This window comes from Mizuhopecten yessoensis, unplaced genomic scaffold (genome assembly GCF_002113885.1).
Source record: "Mizuhopecten yessoensis strain PY_sf001 unplaced genomic scaffold, ASM211388v2 scaffold10733, whole genome shotgun sequence".
Classification (NCBI taxonomy): domain Eukaryota; kingdom Metazoa; phylum Mollusca; class Bivalvia; order Pectinida; family Pectinidae; genus Mizuhopecten; species Mizuhopecten yessoensis.
Window position 1 is genome coordinate 199,736 of NW_018408694.1, and position 27,870 is coordinate 227,605.

At 38.3% G+C, this 27,870-nt stretch overlaps 1 protein-coding gene across 2 annotated transcripts in view; it reads left to right on the forward strand.

The window, feature by feature from the left end:
- Nucleotides 1–11,899, forward strand: part of LOC110462038 — a 35,917-nt gene extending 24,018 nt beyond the window's left edge. For both annotated transcript variants that reach the window (XM_021515815.1, XM_021515814.1), the window contains exon 7: nt 11,469–11,899. In XM_021515815.1, coding sequence (XP_021371490.1) covers nt 11,469–11,770 — 302 coding nt within the window. In that variant the 3' untranslated portion in view covers nt 11,771–11,899. The remainder of the gene's footprint in view (nt 1–11,468) is intronic.
- Nucleotides 11,900–27,870: the final 15,971 nt, after the last annotated feature.

The window sequence follows — 27,870 nt, forward strand, 5'->3', positions numbered from 1 at the left end:
TCCAACACCCTGCCCACCAGATTGAAGGGAGGAAACGCATACGCGTACATTCCCGACCAGTCCTGGGATAGAGCATCCACCGCCATGGCCATAGGATCTGGAACCGGAGACACAAACGTAGGGAGTCGAAAGTTCAGGGCCATGGCGAACAGATCAACATGGGGTCCGTCCCAAACCAGGCAAAGAGACCGGAACACCGAACACTTGAGGGTCCATTCGGTGAGAACCGGGCTCCGAGACCGAAACAGAGTGTCGGCCAGAACATTCAGACGACCTGGAAGGTGCCTCACCGTGAGATCGAGACTGATCTCCTGACACAGCAACAGGACCTGGGTGGATAAAGCACACAGAGCCGGGGAACGGGTGCCCCCTGGCGCTGCAGATAAGCCACCACAGTGGAGTTGTCTGTCGCCAGACAAATGGCCTTGCCCTGCAGGGAGGGCCGAAGACCCCGAAGGGCCAACAGAACAGCACGCATTTCCAGAACATTGATGTGTTCTGAAAGCTGTTCCCCCGACCACACCCCCGCCGACATCTGACCGGAAAGGTATGCACCCCAACCGGTTATGGACGCGTCGGTGTAAATGGTCATAGCAGGAGATGCCCGAACCAGAGGAACTCCTGCCAAGACATTGCTCTCGAGAGTCCACCAACGAGCCGATTCCTTCACCGACTCCGGCAGAGGAATGTACACATCCCACTGCCGAGACGCCGGAGACCAAACTGACAGAAGGAACAGATGGAGCAGACGGATGTGAAGCCGACCCAAGGGAACCACATCCGCCAGTGAATTCAGGTAACCGAGGAACCGAAGGAACCATCGGACCTGAATTCGCTCCACACCGACCAGAACGGAGACCAACAGAGAGGCCTTCTCGAACTTGGACACTGGTGGAAGGACAAACCCCAGATCGGTTCTGAACCGATAACCGAGGAAAACAAAATCTTGGGAGGGGAGAACCTCCGACTTCTCCCTGGAAGGGATGAACCCTAGGCGGCACAGAACGCCCAGAACCGACCTCGTGCTCCGGGACAGGATAACTGGATCCACTTGGAGCAACAGGGAGTCGTCGAAGTAGATGTGTGCATCTACCCCGAGACTGTGGAGGTGCCCCACTACTACCTGCAACAACTTGGTGAAAACCAAGGGGGCCGTAGTGAGGCCGAAGGGCATAGCGCGAAACTGGTAAACCTTCTGCTCGAAAGTGAACCTGAGGAACTTCCTGGCCGACCTCCTGACCGGGATGTGAAAGTAAGCATCCTTCAGATCGATGGACGTAGCCCACATCCCTGGACGCACTGACGCAATGATGCGCCGTGGCGTTTCCATCTGGAAGTGCGGGGAATCGACATACGTGTTGAACGTACTGAGGTCGATAATAGGCCTCCAGGCACCGGACTTCTTCTTCACGAGGAAGACCCGGGAGTAAAACCCTGGAGACCACTGGTCCCGTGAAAGTTCTTCGATCGCGCCCTTCGCGATCATGGCTTGAACCTCTGACCTGAGAGCCTCCACCTTTCCCGGATCGGAAGGAGAAGGGAAAAAGATAGGCTCTCGCGCCAGAGGTGGATCCCGAAGAAGCGGGATGCAGAGACCCTTGGACACAACCCCTAGGGCCCAACTGTCTGATGTGATTTCTTTCCACTGAGGAACGAAATGGGACAGCCGACCGCCTACTCGCAAGTCCGGAAGGGGCCAATCTAGCCCTTCCCAAACCACATCGGCGGAGCCTCCCGCGCCCAAGGGCGTGGGAGCGGCGACAGACAGTGGACAAGGAGTTAGCAAGGGCAAGGAAGAGTCAGGAACCCTTCCTACCTCTGGAAAATTTGGCTTTGCCTCGACCCCTATGGGAACCCCTACCGCGGAAGGAAGATTTCCGACGTTCTGCCGGAGCGGAAGTCGGAGGGGCAGCCTGCTGCTGTAAAGCAGTCGTCTTTGCCCTCTTCCTCCTACGCCTGGAGGAGCCAGAAGCCTGCCTCTTCCTGCTAGCGCCCTTGCCTGCGGAGTTGTGGCGTGCATCCTCAGATGCAAACGGGTCCAACCTCATCTCAGATTGCACTGAGGGAAGGACCCCGCCAAACAAATCCTCGCCAGTCAAGGGAGCCTCCAAAAGGGTAGCCCGATAGGAATCGCCGACTGGAAGTCCAGAAAGGACCAACAACCGGCGGGCAACAACAAGGTGTGACATGGCAGCCGACAGTAANGTTGGGCCACCTGCCCTCCCACCACAAATTGGGAGAGAAGGCTGCCCCATGTCCCCTAGTCACCGTGGTGACCGGGACAGAGCCCAAACCCTCACCCACGTCAACCGACAAAACGGAAGGGGGGGTGAGAGAAAGGTCCGGGTCCAATGAAACAAATTGTTTCACAACGGCGCCGGTATGGGCCGAAACCGCCGAAACGAACCCCAGGGAAGACTCAACAGAGGTCGAAATTCCGCTGGTGTTCTCCGAGGGTTTAGGCCTAGCCTTAGCCCTCGCCCCACCCCTACCCCTCCTACCCGACTTACCTGCACGCCCTCGCGGGCGGGGAGAACCACTGGCAGGAGTCGGCTGCCAGGCAAGGCAAATGTCACACGGCTGCTCCAGAGAGTAAGACCGACAGCCAGGAAAGTAAGGGTGGGGGTCGGAAGCCTCAAATAAATGACCCCCAGGACAGCGCCTTTGAGAAGGAGGAGTCTCCATCTCAAAGTAAACAAACCATCAAAACGCGAACACGTGGCCGGAGCCTGGTCGCAAAACGGCGCAAAAATAAAGCAAAACGCTAAATTAAAACAAAATAAAGTTATATTGTATTAAAGGATACGATATGTATGGGTACAAACAACGCCTGTAGCAGTTGGAACCCCGTAGAAACCAAAACACGTCCGTAAACACGGCCGGCTGAAGGAATTATGCAGTGGGAAGCATGGCTTTGTGTCTTATCACGTGTGTGAATACTGCCGTCTGATTGGTGTGTTTCCCAGGGGTTCCCCATGGGGGGAAAAATTCTTTATTTACGTATGTAAAGAGCCAAGTAAAGTTGGAATATGCATTATAATGACTGTGGTAACGTATTTTGAAATAGAATATATTTTACAATGTCAAAATAAAACTAACAAGAGGCCCAAGGGCCTTAGCGGTCACCTGAGTTATATCATAGGTACTGGTAGCTTTATTTTATTGTTTAGATATGATTTGGAAATCAACATGTAAACTAAGTTGTCATGTCATGTAAGGATAAGAATTTTAAAATATTGGTAAATGTTCCCTTTGGGGCCCCGCCCTAGCCCCTGAGGTTGGGGTAGGAATTCCAATTTTACAATGCAATACCCTCATCCACCAAAGATGACTCTGACCAAGTTTGAATAATTTTCTGCTGAAAATGGATAAAATACATATACCCAAAAGTGTGGTTTCCCTATATAAACTATAGTAAACTTTACCCCCTCCCCAAGGGAGAACGGATAGCTCGGGGGTCCTGAAATTTACAATTTCGATAAAGCTCCTGATGATCTTTCTATCCATGCACTGAAATTGACTGTAGTACCTCTTAGTCTGGAGAAGAAGATTTTTGAAATATTGGTAAATTTTTCCTTTGGGGCCCGCCATGGCCCCTAGGGTTGGGGTAGGAATTCCAATTTTACAATGCAATACCCTCATCCACCAAAGATGACTCTGACCAAGTTTGAATAATTTTCTGCTGAAAATGGATAAATTACATATACCCAAAAGAGTTATTGCCCTATATAAACTATAGTAAACTTTACCCCCTCCCCAAGGGAGAACGGATGGCTCAGGGATCCTGAAATTGACAATTTCGATAAAGCTCCTGATGATCTTTCTATCCATGCACTGAAATTGACTGTAGTACCTCTTAGTCTGGAGAAGAAGATTTTTGAAATATTGGTAAATTTTCCCTTTGGGGCCCGCCATGGCCCCTAGGGTTGGGGTAGGAATCCCAATTTTACATTTTAAAACCATCTTCCTCCAAGGATAATTCTCACCAAAGTCAAATTAATTTCCTATAGAAAACTGTAAAAATATACCCAAAAGTGTTATTTCCCTATATAAACTTGACCCCCTCCCACAGGGAGAAGGGATGGCACGGGGGTCCTGAAATTTACAATTTAAATAAAGCCTGATGATCTTTCCATCCATGCAGAGAAAATGATTGTAGTACCTCTGAGTCTGGAGAAGAAGATTTTTGAAATATTGGTTAATTTATCCTTTGGGGCCCCGGCCTGGCCCCAGGGGTTGGGGTAGGAATCCCAATTTTACAATTTTGTAGCCTAATCTACCAAGGATGATTCTGACCAAGTTTGAAAAAATTCCATCCACTGGTTCTTGAGAAGAAGTTGAAAATGTAAAAAGTTTACGCACGACGGACGCCGACGGACGGAAAGTGATCGGAATAGGTCACTTGAGCAAAGCTCAGGTGACTTAAAAATCTATTTTGGATTGATGTATTTAGGGCATGGAGAAAAATTAATGAAAAATATAAGTCCCCTAGCAGTAAGTTAAAAATGCCCATCTGGTATAACAAAAATATTACAATAGAAAATAGAAGTATATTTTACAGGGAATGGTACAATAAAGGAAAAATTGTAATTGATGATCTAATCAGAGACAGAAATACCTATGCTTTTTACACATTTCAAGAATTCAAACAGATTTATGATATTAATACAAACTTTTTACGATACAGGGTCTAATTACTGCCATTAGAGAGTATATTATACAAGAAGATAGGTCAAATGTAGAGGTTAACTATCCATTTATACCAATTAATATAGAAATGTTTTTGAAAAATAAAAAGGGGATAAGGGATTTGTATAGCTTATTTTGTAAACATTATACTAAAAAAATGGGATGATACATTTCAATTTGATGAAATTTGGAAAAAAAATATATGAAATGCCATTTAAAATTACAAAAAATACCAAATTACAGTGGTTCCAGTACAGAATTAATCGGCACATTTTGACAACTAATGCACATTTGTTTAAGACAGGAATAGTAGATAGCCCTTACTGTGAACTGTGTAAAATAGAAATAGAGACAATAGAGCATGTATTATGGGAATGTGACGAAGTACAAAATCTTTTACAAAATTTTAAGTTCTTATTAGATGCATTGATTATTCAATTTGATTATAATAAACAAACATTTCTTTTTGGTTTTTATAACTATAAATATTCAGGTGAGCGATACAGGCCCTCTGGGACTCTTGTTTAAATGTCCTTAGGTATAGTTTAAAACATATTTTTATTGTCGTGAATAAGGAAAATTAGGATTGAGCACAAGTTTTGCCAACTTAGTAACGCCCTCTCCTTAATACATCATGTTGTATAATACATAATGGACAGCAGTGAATTAACTTTATCCGATCATATAGTAGAAACAGTGAGAGAAGGAAGGAAAGCAGGAAGAAGAGGGGTAAAAGATAGGTAGGATAATCCCTTAAATATATACAGATGCACAATTATTCAAAATTGTATAAATATTTTAACATTATATTTATTTCACAAAGTATAACGGATAGTAGTAATGATTGGGAGGGGGGGTTGTGCTCGGAAAGAGGTGAGTTCAATAGATATATCATTTATATAAACGAGGAAAAAGAGAGGCCCTAGAACAGATCCCTGAGGGACACCAGCATTGACTATTTTTAAGGAGGAGTTAGAACTATTTATATAGACGGACTGTTTTCTGCATGACAAATAATAAGTTATCCAATTAAGTATATATCCCGACAGTCCATGTTGTTTCAGTTTGTAAATAAGACCTTTATGCCAAACTCTATCGAAGGCTTTAGAAAAGTCACAGAAAATAAAGGCTACATTCATGTTCAGGATTTTCTAAGGATAAAAGCATAGAGTGGTAGAGTTCTATAAGTTGATGAGTACAAGAGTGATTTGGTAGAAATCCTGATTGTAATTTATATATTAGATTGTTTTGATTGAAAAAAATTGTATATATGTTTGTAGACTACACACTCAAATACTTTACTAACACAACTTAACAACGATATTGGTCTATAATTAGATACACTTTGCTTGTCACTAGTTTTGAAAATAGGCATAACATTAGCGAGTTTCCATTTTTCAGGATAGATGCATGTTCGCAGAGACACATTGAATATAATAGCAAGTGGTAGAGCAATTTCTTTACATATGAGTTTACGCATTCTATGGCTTATTCCGTCAGGTCCCGATGCTATATTTATATTTAGAATACATAAAATATCTTCAACTTCAGAAGGTGTAATAACTATGTCACAAAGTGTGGACTCGGTTTGACTATCAATCCTAGGTACCTGTTTACTCGTCAAGTGTGGATATGGATGTGAAATAATTATTGAGTATTTCGCATTTTTGTGTGTCGTCTGTGAAAGTGGAGGTATATCAATGTTTTTGTTTCCTTTACCGGTAAGTAAAAGTTTAAGTAACTTCCAATATGTTTTAGGATCTGATTTAGATCTAACAATAAGGTTATCAATATTTTCAAAGAACATCTCTTTAGCATGCTTAATCATGTTATTAACTTTGTTTCTTACTTTCTTGTATTTTAAAACATTATGGTCATTATTTAGTTTTTTCAATGCCCTTCTTAATCTGTTTCTTATACATATTTGCTTTCTAATATTATTGTTAAACCCCGGTTTGTCATGTTTACGTATTTGGACCATCTTTTGAAGGTATACAAGTATCTATAGCAGTCATAATGCTTGTGGTTAAAAAGTCACCATTTACATCTGTACATGAATCAAAATGTTCTTGCCATGATATATTCCTAATACTCGTGTTTAGCTTTACAATATCGGCTTGGTTGTATATCCACACATTGCGTTTAAAAGATTTTTCTATATTTCTTGCTACATCGATAACTGCTTTGTGGCCGGTATGGTCACTTATAGAGTTGTCAATATCAATTACTTCAGAATTACTCCTTAGGTATAGAGCAGTATGTTCAGAATATGCGTAAGAGATATGGAATGATATCTTCAGATTACCCAAAATCACATCATCAATTGGGACACTGCCAAAATGGTTGAAAGAGAACCACATACAGGAACAAGACAAATCAAAGAAACTATCAAAATCAGAAACCAACCCTATCTATTGCATCCAAATGGAATATGATACTTTTAGGTATAAAAAAGAATAATTTGTGTTAATTGTTTTGTCAGTCTGCTATAAAGAATGTAGTTTGGTTGGTTATCGTAAAAATATCAGCACACTTGGGCATCTGTGTTCCCGGAACCCACTATACAGGATAGATTTGGCAAGCCTTGAAAATCTTACCCTCTTTAGATAAATGCTGAACCTTCTCTAGTTACTCTACAGTATAGATGTTTCTGGAAGTGTTTAACTCATTCACCCCTGAAGACACATTTGAACTCTTCCAGTTCAAAGGTTGGAACAGAGACATGTAAAGCCAGAGATTGGCAACTCGCCCAGATCTCGCTAACGCACGCTTGAGCCTATTGTTCCTCGTAGATCCGTTGAGACTTGGGCTGCAGTCGCCCATATAAGTGGTATCGGCTTTCGTTTATGTACAAACTCCGTTTTTTCTAGACGGTCAATTTTAAAAATGTTCGGTGATTTATGTTCTACAATATTTTTCGCTCACCTGGCCCAAAGCAGGTGAGCTTATGCAATGGTGCAGCGTCCGGCGTCTGGCGTCAATATTTTACTTTAAACAACTTCTTCTTAATAACCAAAAGGCCTAGGCTGATGATATTTGGCCAGAAGTAAACTAGGATGCAGGGCTACCAAATTTGTTCAAATAAATGACCTTCACCTATTTTCAAGGTCACAGGGGTCAATTGTCTTAAAAAATCATTATACAACTTCTTCTCAATAACTAAGAGGACTAGGCTAACGATATTTGGCCAGTAACATGCTAGAATGAAGGGCTACCAAGTTTGTTCAAATGAATTACCTTCGTCCATTTTCAAGGTCACAGGGGTCAATTGTCTTAAAAAATCATTATACAACTTCTTCTGAATAACTAAGAGGACTAGGCTAACGATATTTGGCCAGTAACATGCTAGAATGAAGGGCTACCAAGTTTGTTCAAATGAATGACCTTGACTTGTATTCAAGGTCACAGGGGTCAAATATGTTAGAAACCTTTAAACAACTTCTTCTGAATAACTAAGAGGCCTAGGGTTAAGGTATTAGGCCAGTAGCATGCTTGGATGAAGGGCTACCTTGTTTGTTCAAATGAATGACCTTGACTTATATTCAAGGTCACAGGGGTCAAATGTGTTAAAAACCTTTAAACAACTTCTTCTGAATAACTAAGAGGCCTAGGCTAACGATATTTGGCCAGTAACATGCTAGAATGAAGGGCTACCAAGTTTGTTCAAATAAATGACCTTCGTCTATTTTCAAGGTCACAGGGGTCAATTATGTTAAAAACCTTTAAACAACTTCTTCTGAATAACTGAGAAGCCTAGGATAATGATATTAGGCCAGTAGCATGCTGGGATAAAGGGCTATCAAGTTTGTTCAAATGAATGACCTTAACATATATTCAAGGTCACAGGGGTCAAATATGTTTAAAACCTTTAAACGACTTCTTCTAAATTAGCCAAAGGCCAAGGGTGATGATATTTGGTCATTTACAGGCTGGGATGAAGGGCTACCTATTTTGTCAAAATAAATGACCTTCGCCCATATTCAAGGTCACAGTGGTCAATATATATGTTTAAATCTTTAAATGACTTGTTCTGTATAACCAATAGGTCAAGGGTTGTGATATTTTGCCAAAAGCATGCTGGGTTGGAAGACTTTAAACTCTGTTCAACCTAATGTCCTTGTTCGACATTCAAGGTCACAGGCTGTATTTTAGTCCACTTTTAAGATTACAAGTGTAAGATTAATACCAGGTGAGCGATTCAGGCCCATTGGGCCTCTTGTTTGTGTTGAGATTGTTTGATTCAGCTTCGTGAAATAACTACAACATTGCTAAATTCATTTGAGAATTTACTGTGATTTTAGAATTATGAGAAGTCATCAGTGGCAGCCATTACATTATAATACAGATAAAAAATAGGCAAGGTTTTTGTTTAACTCCTTTTTTTCTAGACGGTCAATTTTTTGCTCACCTGACCCACTTTCAAGGTCACAGGGGTCAAATGTCTTAAAATCTTCAAACAACTTCTTCTCAATAACCAAAAGCCTCAGGGGCACTGATATTGGGCCTGTAGCATGCTGGGAGGAGGACTGCCAAGTTTGTCCAAATTAATGACCTTGACCCACTTTCAAGGTCACAGGGGTCAAATGGCTTTACATCTTCAAACAACTTCTTCCCAATAACCAAAAGACCCAGGGTAATGATATTGGGCATTTAGCATGCTGGGATGAAGGGCTACCTAGTTTGTTCAAATGAATGACCTTGACCCACTTTCAAGGTCACAGGGGTCAAATGTCTTAAAATCTTCAAAAGACTTCTCAATAACCAAAAGGCCCAGGGTACTGATATTAGGCCTGTATTATACTGGGATGAAGGGCTACCAAGTTTGTTCAAATGAATGACCTTGAACCACTTTCAAGGTCACAGGGATCAAATGTCTTAAAATCTTCAAACAACTTCTTCTGAATAACCAAAAGCCTCAGGGTACTGATATTGGGCCTGTAGCATGCTGGGATGAGGACTGCCAAGTTTGTCCAAATTAATGACCTTGACCCACTTTCAAGGTCACAGGGGTCAAATGGCTTTACATCTTCAAACAACTTCTTCTCAATAACCAAAAGGCCCTGGGTACTGATATTGGGCATTTAGCATGTTTGGATGAAGGGCTACCAAGTTTGTTCAAACCTTGACCCATTTTCAAGGTCACATGGGTCAAATGTAGTAAAATCTTCAAACAACTTCTTCTCAATGACCAAAAGGCCCCTGGTATTGATATTGGGCCTTTAGCATGCTGGGTTGAAGTGCTACCAAGTTTGTTCAAATGAATGACCTTGACCCATTTTCAAGGTCACAGTTGTCAAATATGTTTTAAAGCTTTAAACAATTTCTTCTGAATAACCAAGAGGCCTAGGATAATGCCAGTAACATGCTGGGATGAAGGACTACCAAGTTTGTTCAAATGAATGACCTTGACATATATTCAAGGTCACAGGGGTCAAATATGTTAAAAACCTTAAAATGACTTCTGAATAAGCAAATGGGTTCGAAGACTATAAACTCTGTTCAACCTTATGTCCTTGTTCGACATTCAAGGTCACAGGCGTCATATGTTTAAATCTTTTAATAGGTTCTTATGAATCAAATACTGATATTCTGCCTGTAGCTGTATTTTAGTCCACTTTTAAGATAACAAGTGTGAGATTAATACCAGGTAAGCGATGCAGGCCCATGGGCCTCTTGTTAAAATGTTCGGTGATTTATATTCTACAATTTATTTTATGTTGCCCTTCTTAGATTCAGCTTCGTGAAATAACTACAACATTGCTAAATTCATCTTAGAATATACCGTGATTTCAGAATGAAATGGCAGCCATTACATTATAATACAGAGAAAAAAAGGCAAGGTTTTCGTTTAAACTCCGTTTTTTCTAGATCGTCAATTTCAAATCGGTTCAGTTATTTAAATTCTGCAATATTTTATTAGCTCACATGCCCAAAGGTCCATATTTGGTGTGGAGCATCCTTGGTTAAAGGGGAACCAATTTTGTATAAACGATGGGTGTGGCCCCCCTGGGACCTGAGGGGCGGGGCCCGATAGGGGAAATAGTCTGGAGCATCCTTGGACAAAAGGGACTCAATTTCGTATAAACAGCGAGTGTGGCCCCCCTGGGGACAGAAGGGAGGGGCCCAATAGGGGAAACATAGCAAATTCTTCAAATACCTTCTTCTTCAGTACGAATGACAGGATTTTGTCCAAATTTGGTATGAAGCATCATTGGGTGAAGGGGAACCAATTTTGTATAAACGGTGTGTCTAACCCCCCTGGAGGCAGAGAATAGGGGAAATAGAGGTAAAACTTTTAAAATCCTTCTTTTACCATAGGGATTTAGGGATTTTATCCTAACTTAGTCTGGAGCATCCTTGGGCAAAGGGGACTCAATTTTGTATATGCAGTGGGTGTGGTCTCCCAGGGGGCAGAAGGGCAGGGCCCAATAGGAAAAATAGAGGTAAAACCTTTAAAATCCTTCTTCGACCATCAAGATTAAGGGATTTTTTCCATATTTAGTCAGGAGCATCCTTGGACCAAGGGGTCTCAATTTTGTATAATTGGTGGGTATGACCCCCCCTAGGGGCATAGGGGTGGGGCTCTGTTTGAAGTTTGTTCTCGCTATATCCCAAGTACTGGATGGAACTTTCTGAAATTTCATATGTACTTACAGCACGTACCATGGAGTACTATATCTTTACTTCATACCAATTATTTTAAACATAATCAGGTGAGCGATACAGGCCCTCTGGGCCTCTTGTTTATCATTATTATAGTTGTACATTTTATTTCACAGGTAAGCTGGCGTGGAGAAGCAAAACAGAAGGAGGCTGGCTGTTGGCGTCCCTCTACAATGTCTTCAAACATTATATACGCAACAATGAAATCCTCGACCAAGACTTTCTTACCCTCCTTACTGAGGTATCACAGGATGTTTCCCTCAAAGAATCTGACACGTTCGATCCGAAAACCAAAGCAATGAAGATGGTCCCGACAATTTACCACCAGCTCACAAAGAATATTGTTATTTGTTCTATTAAGAAAACAGGACTATTACAAAAGCTTGTGGAGAAAGCCAAAAAACATATTCCAAAATGATTATCTGACATGAATTGCTCAAACATTGTCAGGTCCAACTGTTAATTCCTAATGAGCTTAACTCATTCACCCCTGAAATTTTATAATGAACTATTCCGTCCTTTGAATTGGAAGAGTTCAAATGTGTCTTCAGGGGTGAATAAGCTAATGACAAATTATGTAAAATTTCAATCTATGATGCTTTCAAAAATATTAAAATTCACAATGAAAAGTTGTGAAAGGATTCAGTATGCTCATCTAATGACATACAAATTTATTTTAACTCATTCACCTTGAAATTTCATAATGAACTTTTCCAACCTTTTAATTGGTGGAGTTAGTTTAAACTTTCTTTTATTCAATTATTTCAATTTTATACATATATATATAGAAAAAATAAGATTAACGACCGACTAAAAAACTAGCTGCTTTCACCCTTCACAGGGCTCTTCAGGTTTACCTTATTTTTTTTATATTTACTTCCTTCACATGGACATTTAATCCCTTTTTATCATGCAATATATATATATATATATAACATTTTGTAACAAAACACAAAATAGGAAATAGAAACAAGTGTCTTATACACTTATGTAATCTATCACCTGTGTTCAAATGTGTCTTCATGCAGGGGTGAATGAGTCAAGTAGATTTTAACCAGGAGTGAAATATAGACACATTTGTTTCTCTTAAAATACATTGTTTCGGTAAATGACTAGCAGAATATTAGAACCCAAGTGTTACTGTGTCGCACTATAAATATTACGACATTGATTTTAACATTCATTTTTCAGCATAAGTAGACCACATGTTATTTTTTTAACTATTACCAATAAGGCCAAAAAAATCATAAGTCTCATACTTGATTTTGTACTGATACACATGTTTTGCTATGTGTAAAATGAAATCTGTAAAAATAAGGGGTCACAGTGGCCAAGTGGTTCTGGTGCCTGACCATCTACGATCACTAGCCGTCCACCACTGGGTCACAGTGGCCGGGTGGTTCTGGTGCCTGACCATCTACGATCACTAGTCCTCTACCACTTGGTTATTCGAGGCCTATGTGGGACAGTGACCTGGTACTGGCGACAAGTCTCCACCGCCAAAACCTGGCACGTCCTTAAACGACCATAGTTGTTTATAGGACATAAAACATACACAAACCAAATCTCTAGATAACAGGAGCAATAGAGTATACATTGCTTTTGTTTTATTGTTATACAGTCTGGTGATATTATAACTGTGTGTTCTGTACCTATGATATTGTCACAGACTGGTAAACAATGTATCAGACATTTAATTTTACTGCTGTACCATCTTGTTTTTTAGAAATTTTTGTTTTAATAGGAACCTTTTTTTGATATGTTAATTAGTATGTTTATTTCTCTGATAGCTTATAGCTTTATTTATACATATACCTAGTTGAACGGTTATCCTAGTTTAACCTCTCGATTCAGCACTAGTGAATACAGAACTGTAGGAGTACTGTCCGTCGTCCATCTGTCCGTCATGTCATCCAGCGCAATATTTTACTTTTAAACAACTTCTTCTTAATAACCAAAAGGCCTAGGGTGATGATATTTGGCCAGAGGCAAACTTGGATAAAGGGCTACCAAGTTTGTTCACTTATATTCAAGGTCACAGGTGTCAATTGTCTTAAAAATTCTTAAAACAACTTCTTCTGAATAACCAAAATGCCAGGGATGTTTATATTTGGTCAGTAGCAGACTAGGATGAACGGCTACAACGTCTTTTATAAATGAATGACCTTGACTTTTACTTAAGGTCACAGGGGTCAAATATGTTTGAAACTTTTAAATGACTTCTGAATAACCAAAAGTCACAGGATGATGATATTTGGCCCATAAGTTGATTGGATGAAGCGCTATCAAGTTTGTTTAAATGAATGACCTTGACATGTATTCAAGGTCACAGGGATCAAATTTGTTCAAAATCTTTAAACAACTTCTTTTTGATAACCAAAAGTCGCAGGATGATGATATTTAGCCTGTAACATGATGGGATGAAGGGCTACCAAATGTGTTAAAGTGAATGACCTTAAATTATATTCAAGGTCACAGGGGTCAAATATGTTCAACTTCTTCTGAATAACCATGAGGCCTAGGATGTTGATATCTGGTCAGTAGCATGCTGGGATGAAGTGCTACCAAGTTTGTTAAAGTGAATGACCTTGACTTATATTCAAGGTCACAGGGATCAAATTTGTTCAACTTCTTCTGAATAACCATGAGGCCCAGGATGTTGATATTTAGCCAGCTGCATGCTTGGATGAAGAGCTATCAATCTTTTTCATTGAATGACCTTGATCCACTTACAATGTTACATTTGGTCAAATATGTCACAGGTCTGAAATGACTTAAAATCTTTTAACAGATTCTTTTGAATGACTTTTAATCATAAATACTGATATTTTGCCTGTAGCTTTATTTTAGATCACTTTTAAGGTTACAAGTATGAGATTTATACCAGGTGAGCGATGCAGGCCCATTGGGCCTCTTGTTTTTAAAATATGTTAATATCTTATCTCTATGACAGCATATTTAATTCTATGCTACTTTATAGCATGAATATGTTCGAATTGTGGGCCTGGCCTTAATGACCTGTATACATCAGTTACAAATGAACTAATAAAAATATGCTTTTTAATGTGGACAAATGCCTGCAGAATCGATGTCTCCTTTAGAGCCATGTACATGTAGTGCCACGGAGTTATGATTAATAGCTGCATGAATTAGAAGTTATGAAATAGATGAATACATTTTCTTCAAACATACATTTTACAATGTACGGTACAGTGATATTTAGTACTTAACTTAGGATCCCCTACCACTGCCAAAAATGGTATCTGTGTCACTGGCAACTGATTTTACCAGAATGATTCGCCACTTTACCAGAATGATTCGCCACTTTACCAGAATGATTCACAACTTTACCAGAATGGTGTGCCACTTTACCAGAATGATTCACAACTTTACCAGAATGATTAGCCACTTTACCAGAATGATTCGCCACTTTACCAGAATGATTCACAACTTTACCAGAATGATTCACAACTTTACCAGAATGTTTCACAACTTTACCAGAATGATTAGCCACTTTACCAGAATGATTAGCCACTTTACCAGAATGATTAGCCACAAAATTGGCTTCTGCTATATAAGTCGGTTGTATAGCTTTGATAAATAATTTCTGATAAAGAAAACCATACCCTGAGGCACTGTAATGAAATATAACAGTGTTCTGATTAAAAAGAAAATCAGCGCGTCTAGTCTGATTTTCAATTTCATTTTTTTTCCAAATATTTTATTGTTAATACAAACAGATAATTGTAAGTATTAAGAAGAAATATAACAGTGCATATATTAACAAGAGCACCGCAAACAGATGTATAATTTGCCTGTCTGACCCTATCCAATGATTTTTTGTTTGTAAAATTGAATCCATATTGTCCTTCTTAGACCCCACATGAACATCCACCAAACATTAGGACAATAACACATTATCTGACTGAACTGTACACCACTGAAGAAACTTGCACCAAAACTTTAACCCAGAAATTGCGCGAGAAAAGTTACGTCTCAAACACGTCCAAAATTTCCAAAAATAGAAATTATTTTCCCAAATTAAATCCATATTGTCCTTCTTAGACCCCACATGAACATCCATGCCAAAATTTAGGACAATAACACATGATCTGACTGAACTGTAGACCACTGAAGAAACTTGCACCTAAACTTTAACTGGACGGACGAATGCAAATGCTATACCATAATACACCCGTCAAATTTCGACGGGTGTATAGCAAAGGGATAAGACAACAGTCTAAGTACATATACCTAAGCCTTTTCCTAATCTAGACTGGGATTCGAACCCTGGACTTCAGAGTAATGTACTATCGCTCTAACATAATGAGCTATCTGGACAATGGAATTGTCCTGGCCCATTTGTGCTTCAGTTACAGTGACGGATCCAGAGACCTATCTGGGGGGGTTTCCAACTTTCCTGGGGGGGTTTCCATGTGGGGGGAAATTGAGGAAAATGGTGAAAATACATGATTTTTAAAGAAAATTCTCAGGGTGGGGGGGTTCCTGAAGCCCAAAAAACCCCTCTGGATCCGCCACTGAGTTACATCGAATTGGAAGTTATAAGAGGGTGGGGGTACTGTATACAGGTAAAACCACAGTGCAGTGAGACAGGGATCCTTAAGGAAGTTAAGGGGAGGTTACTGTATATAGGAAAACGCACAGTGCAGTGGGACAGGGATCCTTAAGGAAGTTAAGGGGAGGCTACTGTTTATAGGAAAACCACAGTGCACTGGGCAGGGATCCTTAAGGTGGCTCCACACATCCTCATCAGTGTCCATTTTCGTGACGTACTTCCGGAAAAAGTACTGCTCGGACTCAATTATCTTGATCGAAATGTGCATGTACACAGTGTCGTCATTTCCGTATTGCGTATCGGGCATTCAATATCGTAGTGCAAATTATAGTAACACCGGGTAAACAATGGTACACGTGCGTGCCGATGATATGTCAACACCCGAAATCGAGATTTTACCGGGAAATGTATAATCATACCAGAGACGTATATAACATGTGTTATATACGTCTCTGATCACACGTACTTCAGGAATAAAGCTTTCCAATTCATAGACATAAACAGACTCACGGAAAGACAGTGACATGAGACCAAACGACCTCAAGAAGGTCATATAGGAAACGCATGGAATGCGGACGTACCAACCTCACATGTGCATATCACGTGCTTACACGAGTTCATAAGCTCGAGGTCGTTACGATTTTCGCTGTTGAGGGAGTTTCGCTCTGTCGATTAAATCGTGTTTACAAATGTAGTCTACTTACTCTGGGAAAATAATGTTTTGTAAAATATCAAGATACCTATGAAATGCATGTGTGAGTGCACGTGAGAACGGCATACCATGCGATAGCCTCTGGGCACATATGTACCTGACATGTAATTATAAATATACCGTGAGTTAGCCGACTGTGGAATGATGTCCAAAGTGTACATGACTGAAGGTAATTTGGTTCCATTAAAGAACAATAAATGGATCATTTTGATTTCATATTTTTGATTTATTTCCATCATTTTTGTTTTATGTAAATAGAGACAACTGTCATTGTGTAAATGTCACCCCTCTGCATATTTTTTTTCAAGGAAGATAACTCTCACCCGGATCGAAGTGATTGTAAAATGTAAAATAAATTAATTATAAAGCCATTGTGTATATTTTGTTCAATTTCCCATTCTATATGTATAGATCTTTGTGTCCTGTTTGCTTTTAGCTTGTAGATAATCACTTTTATCCGTACAAATTCAAGAAAAAACACTTTGTGTAGCATGTGTTACATATTTTGCGATAAATAAAATATTTGTAGGGTTAATTAGAAATGCTTCTTTTCATTTTATTATTGTTGTTATTGTTCCGAACAATGCCACACACACACACAAAACGGAAAATATTAAAATTGACGAAAATTCAAATTTTTGGTGTTTTTCCCAAAAAAGTCCCCAAACTATCGGAATGTTTAGATTTTCATAAAATCAACTTTGCATAGTTGCATAACATCATATGAAAGTTTCAACAAATTCTGCTGGTTAATTACGAAAGTGTGGAGCCACCTTAAGTTCAATGATAATTTGAAATAATATATTTTATATATCTACAGATATTCACATAAACAAGGTACCATTAAAGTTCACTGTCCCATCAAATTAGCAACAGTATACTGTATCTGTCACTTTAAAAAAAAAAAAAAAAACAAACAAACAAAATGAAAAATAAAATAATTTCTTTACTTCGTGGCGGTCCAGGACAGACTCTGAAAAAAACTTCTTCCTTTCAATTTTCTCCATTTTTCAATCCATTGCTTAAAATTCTAGTTTCTGGGAGTGAAGACTGAAAGACCCCCATAACCGAACATTCTTCCAAACTCCGCTCTCACCTCAGCCCCGTCCCCAAACCATGCACCAACCCAGATGCCCCAGGCTACGGAAAGGAGCTTTTATTTATATCGCCTTCCTCTCTTTCTTTTCCATTTCTTCTCATTGCTCTGTAATCCCTTAAGTTTTTTTTTCTCTCCCTTTTCCCCCCTCGATTTCCGTAATCATTATTTCTTTATAATAATAAGGGATATTAGTGTGGCTGATTTTGTACACTGTAACTTCCGTTATACAACCTTCCTCAAGTTCCCTATCTGTAATTGTACTTTTTTCTACGCTTATTCTACACGGAGCGCTAAACGACAGTACACGGAGCGCTAAACGACAGTACACGGAGCGTTAAACTTCACGGAGCGAAAAATCACGCTACACTGAGCGCAAAACCACACTATTTTAGTTTAAACATATTTTATTGCAATATAATAACAAAAGGATTAGGCACAGGTTATTGAAACGTATTAACGCCCTTTCCATAATACTTTACAAAATATAAATATAATGCAATTTCTAATAAAACAAAATAATTTGCAACAAGATATAGATTAAGTTAACAAACTTATAACAATGATATATAACAAACTTTTCAAACTTATAACAATGTTATATAACAAACTTATAACAATGTTATATTACAAACTTATCAAACTTATAACAATGTCATATAACAAACTTATCAAACTTATAACAATGTTATATAACAAATTTATCAAACTTATAACAATGTCATATAACAAACTTATCAAACTTATAACAATGTCATATAACAAACTTATAACAAACTTATCAAACTTATAACAATGTCATATGACAAACTTATCAAACTTATAACAATGTTATATAACAAACTTATCAAACTTATAACAATGTAATATAACAAACTTATCAAACTTATAACAATGTCATATAACAAACTTATCCAGTTGACCCAGTTGGACTATAAACACATTCATTACGCACTACAAATTGTTCATCTCAATCCTGAAAAAAAACTTTACTTTTAACATATTTATTGCCAATAAAATTGAACAAGGGATTGGGCACAATATATTACAACTTACCAAAGCCTTCTCCCGTCATACATTTACAATTACATGTCAACAATGGTACAAATACACAACTTTAAAAGGCACCGTTCAAAATCTTTTGCTGGATTTGATAAAGTGATGCACATGTCTAAAAACGTAAGAGTTAAGGTCTACCGAAATATCTGGATTGCCAAACAAAAGAATCTCTAAATTTAAATCTATTCCTAAGGCATTCGAATTTTGAAACAAAATAGACCTTTCATTGCTAAAAAGTTGACACTCAAAGAAAAAGTGAAAGGCATTCTCATATGGATGTCCACTGATGCAAAATGGACTTTCGACAAGATTAACTCTGTAAAGGTCATTTAAGGGAACAACAAATGTGCCTCAGTTTAGTATGTATAATATTTATTTTACATTCTCCAAAACTGAAGTAGATAGCAGGGGATGGTTGTACATTTGAAGTAAGAGAGTTTTTAAATAAATGTATAGACGGCAACGATCGTACTGATAGATCTATGGAGTTCCAGCTACGAAGAGTGGAAGGTATAAAGGAAAGAATGGTAAGAGAAAGCCCAAATAGAGGAACTCTATAATCACTGTTATTTTCTGCAATAGTAGGTGGCAGGAGATCGTTTAAATAATCTGGAGTTAAGTTGTTTTGCATTTTGTATAAAAGTTGGAGTTTTCTACATTTTCGACGATTAGAAAGACTTTCTAAACCTGTTTCAAAATGTAAATCTTCGATACGGGCATATGAAGGAAGACCGGATATAATTCGAGCAGCTTCTCTTTGGCCTTTCTCTAATTTTTCTGATTCAAATTTAGTACAACCATCCCATAATTGACAAGCATATTCTAAAACTGGTAAATTAATGATTTATAAATTTTTAAAAGACTATTCCTATTTAGCAAATATTTCAATCTCCGTAAGACGTTAATTTTCTTCCTAACTGAACTATAAAACGGCAAAACTACTCCCAGATGCTTATGGTGTTCTGTAAAATTTAAGTCTTTTCCATCAAATTTCAAATCTAAATCTTCATCTATGTCAATAGAATTAGAAATAAATATTACCTCGGTTTTGTCTGGATTAAATGTTACCAACCAAGTTTTAGACCGTACGTTTAAAGACTCAAGATCCCTATTCAATACTGTTTGGATTTCATGACAAGATGAAGAATACTGTAATAAAGAGGTATCATCTGCAAAAAGATGGGCAGCTGATTCAAAGACATCGGCAATATCATTAATGTATATCAAAAACAAAAGCGGTCCAAGAATTGAACCTTGAGGAACCCCTGCTTCGTTCAAACCTAATTGGTAATAAGAATTATTTAAGAAAACTTCTATTGCCTATGAAATAAATAATTTTCTAACCAGGTATATAATTCACCAACAATTCCGTAAGATTTTACCTTAATTATCAAACCCTTATGCCAAACCCGATCCAAGGCTTGAGATATCACAAAATACCATACATACATGTTTTTTCTTTCTTCAAGAGCAATACAAATGTTGTGATAAATTTCAATGAGCTGATATACAGTAGAATGAGCATGCATAAAACCAGACTTGTACTTATAAAACAATGAGCTTTCTAAGAAATAATTATGTAGGTGTTTGAAGATTACTCGCTCAAAAACTTTTCCAACAGTAGATAAAAGTGAAATTGGCCTATATGGTTAGAAGGAGAATGCATGTCACATATTTTAAACAGTGGCATGACTTTGGCTTTTTTCCAAGCAGTTGGGAAGATACCTGTCGATAAAGACATATTAAAAATAATTTCAAGTGGAATACAAACAGACTGTGAGGTATTTCTTAACATATGATGGCTGATTTCATCCTCACCCGAGGCCTTATCGAGCTTCAATATCTGTAGAACGTCTCGAATTTCATTACTATTTACTCTAATAGAACTGAACGTATTGTCAGTTTTTGGCTCCACAATAGGAACCACAGTGTAAGTATCATTTACCCGTATAATATTACAAAAATAGTCATTTAATAAGTTAGCTTTGTCTTCGTCATTGGTAACGAAAGAAGCTTGGTTGACATCGCGATTTTGTGCAACCTATCTCGAATTCTCCAAAAAAAATCTTAGTTCGGAGGTAATCCAAGGTTTGTCATTTGGTCTTAAAGTGACAACTTCAGATGGAATACATAAATTAGCAAACTTTAGAAAAACATCAGTAAAACGCTCACAGGCAATATCAACGGAGTCGCAATTTAAAAAAAGATCGATCCAATTATAATTAGAAATAAGATTATTAAACAATTGAAAATCTGCCCCTTATACAGCCAAAGTTTACGCTTATGAATGGATCTAAAAGCACATGTAATTTTAATACAAGCAGTACAACCATCATGATCACTTAAAGAGTTATCAACTGATACCACAGAAGAATCAATACAGGAAAGTGATTGAGTTATAAGAATAAGGTCGAGTAGGCTGGATCTAGTCGGTAAACTTTCCTCTTCCGTAACCACGCAGATCCTCTTCTTTTCCGTTGTCTTTCATCTTAATAATATCAGCTGGGCCAACAATGTTATCTCACAGTTGAATAAGTAATTTCATTTATATATATAGCACAATATCACAGTAAGATCAGATGATGAAATTGAAACAATTAAGTAAATAGCATCGAGCACTTTTCTTTTAAAATCTGTTGCTAGATTTAATGAAATTATTAACATATAAAAAGACTTCCGACTTTGTGTCAAGCGACAAGTCTTCATTACCAAATAATAGCAAATCTAAATCAAATGGTACCTCTAAATTCAAATAATTAATTCGCTTAAAAAGGATGTTTGTTTCAATACTAAAACGGCGACATTGAAAGAAATAGTGAAACACATTTTCACAAATATGTCCACAAATACAGCTAGGGTTTTCCACAGGGTTCACACGGAGAAGGCCACAATTCGTGGGAATAACATTTAACCTACGGTCCCCATTACCAAAGCAAGACGGAGGAAAAAATGTATCGTCGGGTTGCAGAGAAATTTTAAAGATATTCATTGAAGCTGATGACCTAATAGAGTTATCGAGGGTATTCCAACAGCGAAGAGTTGACGGTAAGAAAGAGGAGCTTGTTGTTGATAATCTCATGTCTGCTTCTCAAAGGATAGTGAACTAGATGTTGTACAGTGGAAGAAAGCAGGGAAGAAAACTAGTCTGGTGTCTGATTAGTGTGCATTTTAAACAAGAGTTGAAGCTTTATTCTTTTTCTTCTAGCAAACAATGTTTCTAAACCTGTTTCAAAATTTAAAGAATATATACATACTAGCATATTATGGAAGACCTGTATAATGTATGAAATAATTCATAGTCGGATTGACCGTGTAGGTAGACGCTACACATAATACTGCATACATTAGCAATACTACACCAAAACTGGTCTCTTAGATGTTCCGTATAGGTACAATTTAGTATTATATGACCAGTAACATCTGTGTAAAAAACATCACAGTTACGACATAAATGAGTCGTCTCCTGTTGATAGAAGGATATGTCGACGTTGTGTGACGTTACGTCACAAAGCCCCTCGTTCTGTGACACGAAGCTAGCCTCGTCTCGCATACTTTCATTCATTGTGTTATTCTCTTCATTTGACGTTGTGGGCAATTGTCGGTTTTGCCAGTCAGAGAAGATAAAGGAATTCATATTTACAAGTTCGGTGTATTGTGGAGTACAGGATTGTTCCTCCTGACTAACGCCGATTCCACAATCTGTTTGTACACTCATTGTCACTAAAACACATGGATTTTTTTTATCTTCTTCTTTTTTTTAAGTCAGCAAGCATAGTTTATTTCGAATAATATGCACAGCAACATTTGCACAGAGAGATGCGTATCGAAAGCAGTGCCACATTGACCAACTCGTCGTCATTCAATAGAGAACTCAGTAGAGCGTGACGGTCAATCGACTGTACAGGTAACTGTCCGAGCGGTAACAGTACTCGCCTGTGTATGTACGGGGTATGTATGTGCGTGGTATGTATGTACGTGGTGGTATGTATGTACGTGGTATGTATGTCCGTGGTATGTATGTACTGGTATATATGTACGTGGTATGTTTTACGTGGTATATATGTACGTTGTATGTATGTACGCGGTATGTATGTACGTGGTATATATGCACGTGGTTTATATGTATGTGGTATATATGTATGTGGTATATATGTATGTGGTATATATGTATGTGGTATATATGTACGCGGTATATATGTATGTGGTTTATATGTGCGCGGTATGTATGCACGTGGTATGTATGTACGTTGTATGTATGTCCGTGGTATGTATGTACTGGTATATATGTACGTGGTATGTATACGTGGGATATATATACGTGGTATATATGTACGTGGTATATATGCACGTGGTTTATATGTATGTGGTATATATGTACGCGGTATATATGTATGTGGTTTATATGTGCGCGGTATGTATGCACGTGGTATGTATGTACGTTGTATGTATGTCCGTGGTATGTATGTACTGGTATATATGTACGTGGTATGTATTTTCGTTGTATGTATGTGCGTGGTATGTATGTACCTAGTATGTTTCTACGTGGTATGTATGTACGTGGTATGTGTGTAAGTGGTGGTATGTATGTACGTGGTGGTATGTGTGTACGTGGTGGGATGTATGTACGTGGTATGTATGTACGTGTTATGTTTGTGCGTGGTATGTATGTAAGTGGTATGTATGTACGTGGTATATACGTACGTGGTATGTATGCACGTGGTATATATGTACGTGGTATATATGTATGTGGTTTATATGTGCGTGGTATGTATGCACGTGGTATGTACGTGGTATATATGTACGTGGTCTGTTTGTACGTGGTATATACGTGGTATGTTTGTACGTTGTATGTATGTACGTGGTGGTATGTATTTACGTGGTATGTATGTACGTGGTATGCTTGTGCGTGGTATGTATGTACGTGGTAAGTATGTACGTGGTATGTATGCACGTGGTATGTATGTACGTTGTATGTTTGTGCGTGGTATGTATGTCCGTGGTATGTATGTACTGGTATATATGTACGTGGTATGTTTTACGTGGGATATATGTACGTGGTATGTATGCACGTGGGATGTATATACAATATATATGTACAGTGATGATACAAATATTGTCAAAATATGCAAAAAACAGCGATAAATATTCAACCTGGTTGGAAACCTACAATGTTGGCAGTTATGTACGTGGTATGTATTACGTGGTATGTATGTGCGTGGTATGTATTGACCAACTCGTCGTCATTCAATAGAGAACTCAGTAGAGCGTGCCGGTCAATCGACTGTACAGGTAACTGTCCGAGCGGTAACAGTACTCTCCTGTGTATGTACGGGGTATGTATGTGCGTTGTATGTATGTACGTGGTGGTATGTATTTACGTGGTATGTATGTACGTGGTATGTACGTACGTGGTATGTTTGTGCGTGGTATGTATGGACGTGGTATGTATGTACTGGTATATATGTACGTGGTATGTATACGTGGGATATATATACGTGGTATATATGTACGTGGGATGTATACGTGGTATATATATACGTGGTATATATGTGCGTGGTATGTTTGTACGTGGTATATGTGTACGTGGTATGTATGTACGTGGTTTATATGTACGTGGTATGTTTGTACGTGATATATATGTACGTGGTTTGTATGTACGTGGTATGTATGTACGTGATATGTATGTACGTGGTATGTTTGTACGTGATATATATGTACGTGGTTTGTATGTACGTGGTGGTATGTATGTACGTGATGGTATGTGTGTACGTGGTGGTATGTATGTACGTTGTATGTTTGTGCGTTGTATGTATGTACGTGGTGGTATGTATTTACGTGGTATGTATGTACGTGGTATGCTTGTGCGTGGTATGTATGTACGTGGTGGTACGTATGTACGTGGTATGTATGTACGTTATATGTATGTACGTGGTATGTATGTACGTTTTATGTATGTACGTGGTATGTATGTACGTGATATGTATGTACGTGGTATGTATGTATGTGGTATATATGTACGCGGTATATATGTATGTGGTTTATATGTGCGTGGTATGTATGCACGTGGTATGTACGTGGTATATATGTACGTGATATATATGTACGTGGTATGTATGTATGTGGTATATATGTACGTGGTATATATGTACGGGGTATGTTTGTACGTGGTATATATGCACGTGGTATGTTTATACGTGGTATATATGTACGTGGTATGGATGTACGTGGTGGTATGTATGGCACAGAGAGATGCGTATCGAAAGCAGTGCCACATTGACCAACTCGTCGTCATTCAATAGAGAACTCCGTAGAGCGTGACGGTCAATCGACTGTACAGGTAACTGTCCGAGCGGTAACAGTACTCGCCTGTGTATGTACGGGGTATGTATGTGCGTGGTATGTATGTACGGGGTATGTATGTACCTGGTCTATATGTACGTGGTATGTATGTACGGGGTATGTATGTACCTGGTCTATATGTACGTGGTATGTATGTACGGGGTATGTATGTACCTGGTCTATATGTACGTGGTATGTATGTACGGGGTATGTTTGTACGTGGTATATATGCACGTGGTTTATATGTATGTGGTATATATGTATGTGGTATATATGTATGTGGTATATATGTACGCGGTATATATGTATGTGGTTTATATGTGCGCGGTATGTATGCACGTGGTATGTATGTACGTGGTATATATGTACGTGGTATGTATGCACGTGGTATGTATATACAATATATATGTACAGTGATGATACAAATATTGTCAAAATATGCAAAAAACAGCGATAAATATTCAACCTGGTTGGAAACCTACAATGTTGGCAGTTTTACCGACACGCATACCAGTCCATTACACTGTTGGATGTCCGGAAACACATGGAAATTCAATTTCTTACGGAGCACCTGACGGACGACATATCAGCATTGACGCCATCTTGAATATAATCAGATTGATATTTATAAAACAACGAACTTTTAAAAAAAATAGTTATAGATATGTATGAAAATATCACGTTCAAAACCTTACCAACAGTAGACAAGAGAGAAATCGGTCGGTAGTTTGAAGGAGAATGTCTTATCACCTTTTTTAATAATGGCATAACTTTTGCAAGTTTCCACAATTTAGGATAAACAACAGCAGACAGTGATATTAAATAGTAACTCGAGAGGTTTACAAATAGTATGACAACATTTTTTAACATGTAATGGCTTATTTCGTCCTGGCCCGAGGCTTTGCCGAGTTTCAGTATTTGTAGGACATAAATAATTTCAGTGTAATTTAATCTAATTGAATCAAAAGTTTTATTTGTTTTCGGCGCAATATCCGAAACCTGAACTTTACGCTCGTCAATACGAGTTATACTACAGAAATATTCATTTAATAAGTTGGATTTACCTTCATCACTACTAATTATATTCTCAGTTACTGGATCTACTAGAGTTGGTATAGTCTGTGATGTACCACTAGATTGCATCAATCGTTTAATCAATCTCCAATACGTTTTAGGATCAGAAGAAAAATAATCATCAATGATGCTATGGATTTGTTTCATAAAAATTTAAAAGAACTATACTTTTTCATATTATTTATCTTATTACGCTGACTTTTAAACTTTTGAATGTCATGAAGACGGTTTGATTTTCTAGCAATTTTATGTAACCTATCCCGATTTCTTATATTTTTTCTTAATTCCGAAGTCATCCAAGGTTTATCATTTGGCTTGATTATAACTTCTTTAGTAGGTATACCGTGGAGATTTGATGAATATCGCATGACAATATTTTTTTTAGCAATAAAACAAGAACAATATTATTTTGCTTATAGCGTATAGTACACTTGAATAAACAGCTGTCTTAAACAACGTGGCGAAAGAATCTGTCTTGTTAATAAAATTCAATCGTTTGCCTATAGAACGTGTTTTACAATAATAAATACCAATGGCGCACCGCCATGTTTCAGTACAACATTCCTCCCATCAAGGAGGGTAAAAATGACAATTTCTAGTAATATCTTTCAGGCTCATAAAAATATGAAGTCATCCGATGAACAGGATACTATCTATTTCGCATTGCCGGTTTCTTGTACTGATACTACAACATCGTCAGTGATATGTCTTCAGTGTACAGCATACATGTCAACGTCCGTCTTTGCGTATTGCAGAGTTATCTTCTCTTGTGAGCAGGTATTGATTGTTACGTCATTGGTTTGTGTGTGAAAATTACGTCGTTTTCTCAAAAATTAATGACGTTACTCCAGAGACGTATAAAGCCATGTGTTATATACGTCTCTGGTTACTCTCACAAACAAATGACGTAACAATCAATACCTGCTCACAAGAGCAGATAACTCTGCAATACGAAAAGTCGGAATTAGACCCACCATCTAATATTTTGGGTAAAGATTTAGCTTCTCTTAATTCTATCGCGGAATGCACATTCACATTTACAAAAAATGTATAAAAAATCATTAAAACCACCACTCTCTCTCATGGTACCAATGCCCTCGTACAACCAGAATAACTTACATAATAAACGGGCCTCGCGTTTCGGATATCTTTATAATTAAGTGCATACGAAACCAGAAACATACGTATCTCTCTGATGAAACTCAGGTTACTGTGATCATTGATTAACTCCTTACCTGTTTTTTTTTACCCTTGTCTTTTATTAAACGTAGAAATATGATTATGCAGCTCGTCACTTAAAAATGAAAATACGTTTTTTTTTCATAAGTGTTAATGGTTAAATATCGAAGTCCGTCAAATAAGGCCTATGTATCTATACTACATATATTCCTGCTCTGATTAGGGGGATAAGCAGTGCAGACTGTACAGGGGAGGGGCTCGCGTGGGGATCAGTTTGAGTAGAGTTGGTTAAAATTCGGTCTAAACTGAATGTCCCAATCACTCCACTCCCCTAATGTTGCTGTCAGACATGTAACATGTACGTTGTATTTAAGCATTGAACTGCTTTCAGTTGGAATTCATAGGCAATATGAATGCCAACTGGACAAATGCAAATTCAACGAAGCGCGCTAGCTAACGCGATAGTTGATAACGGGATTTAAT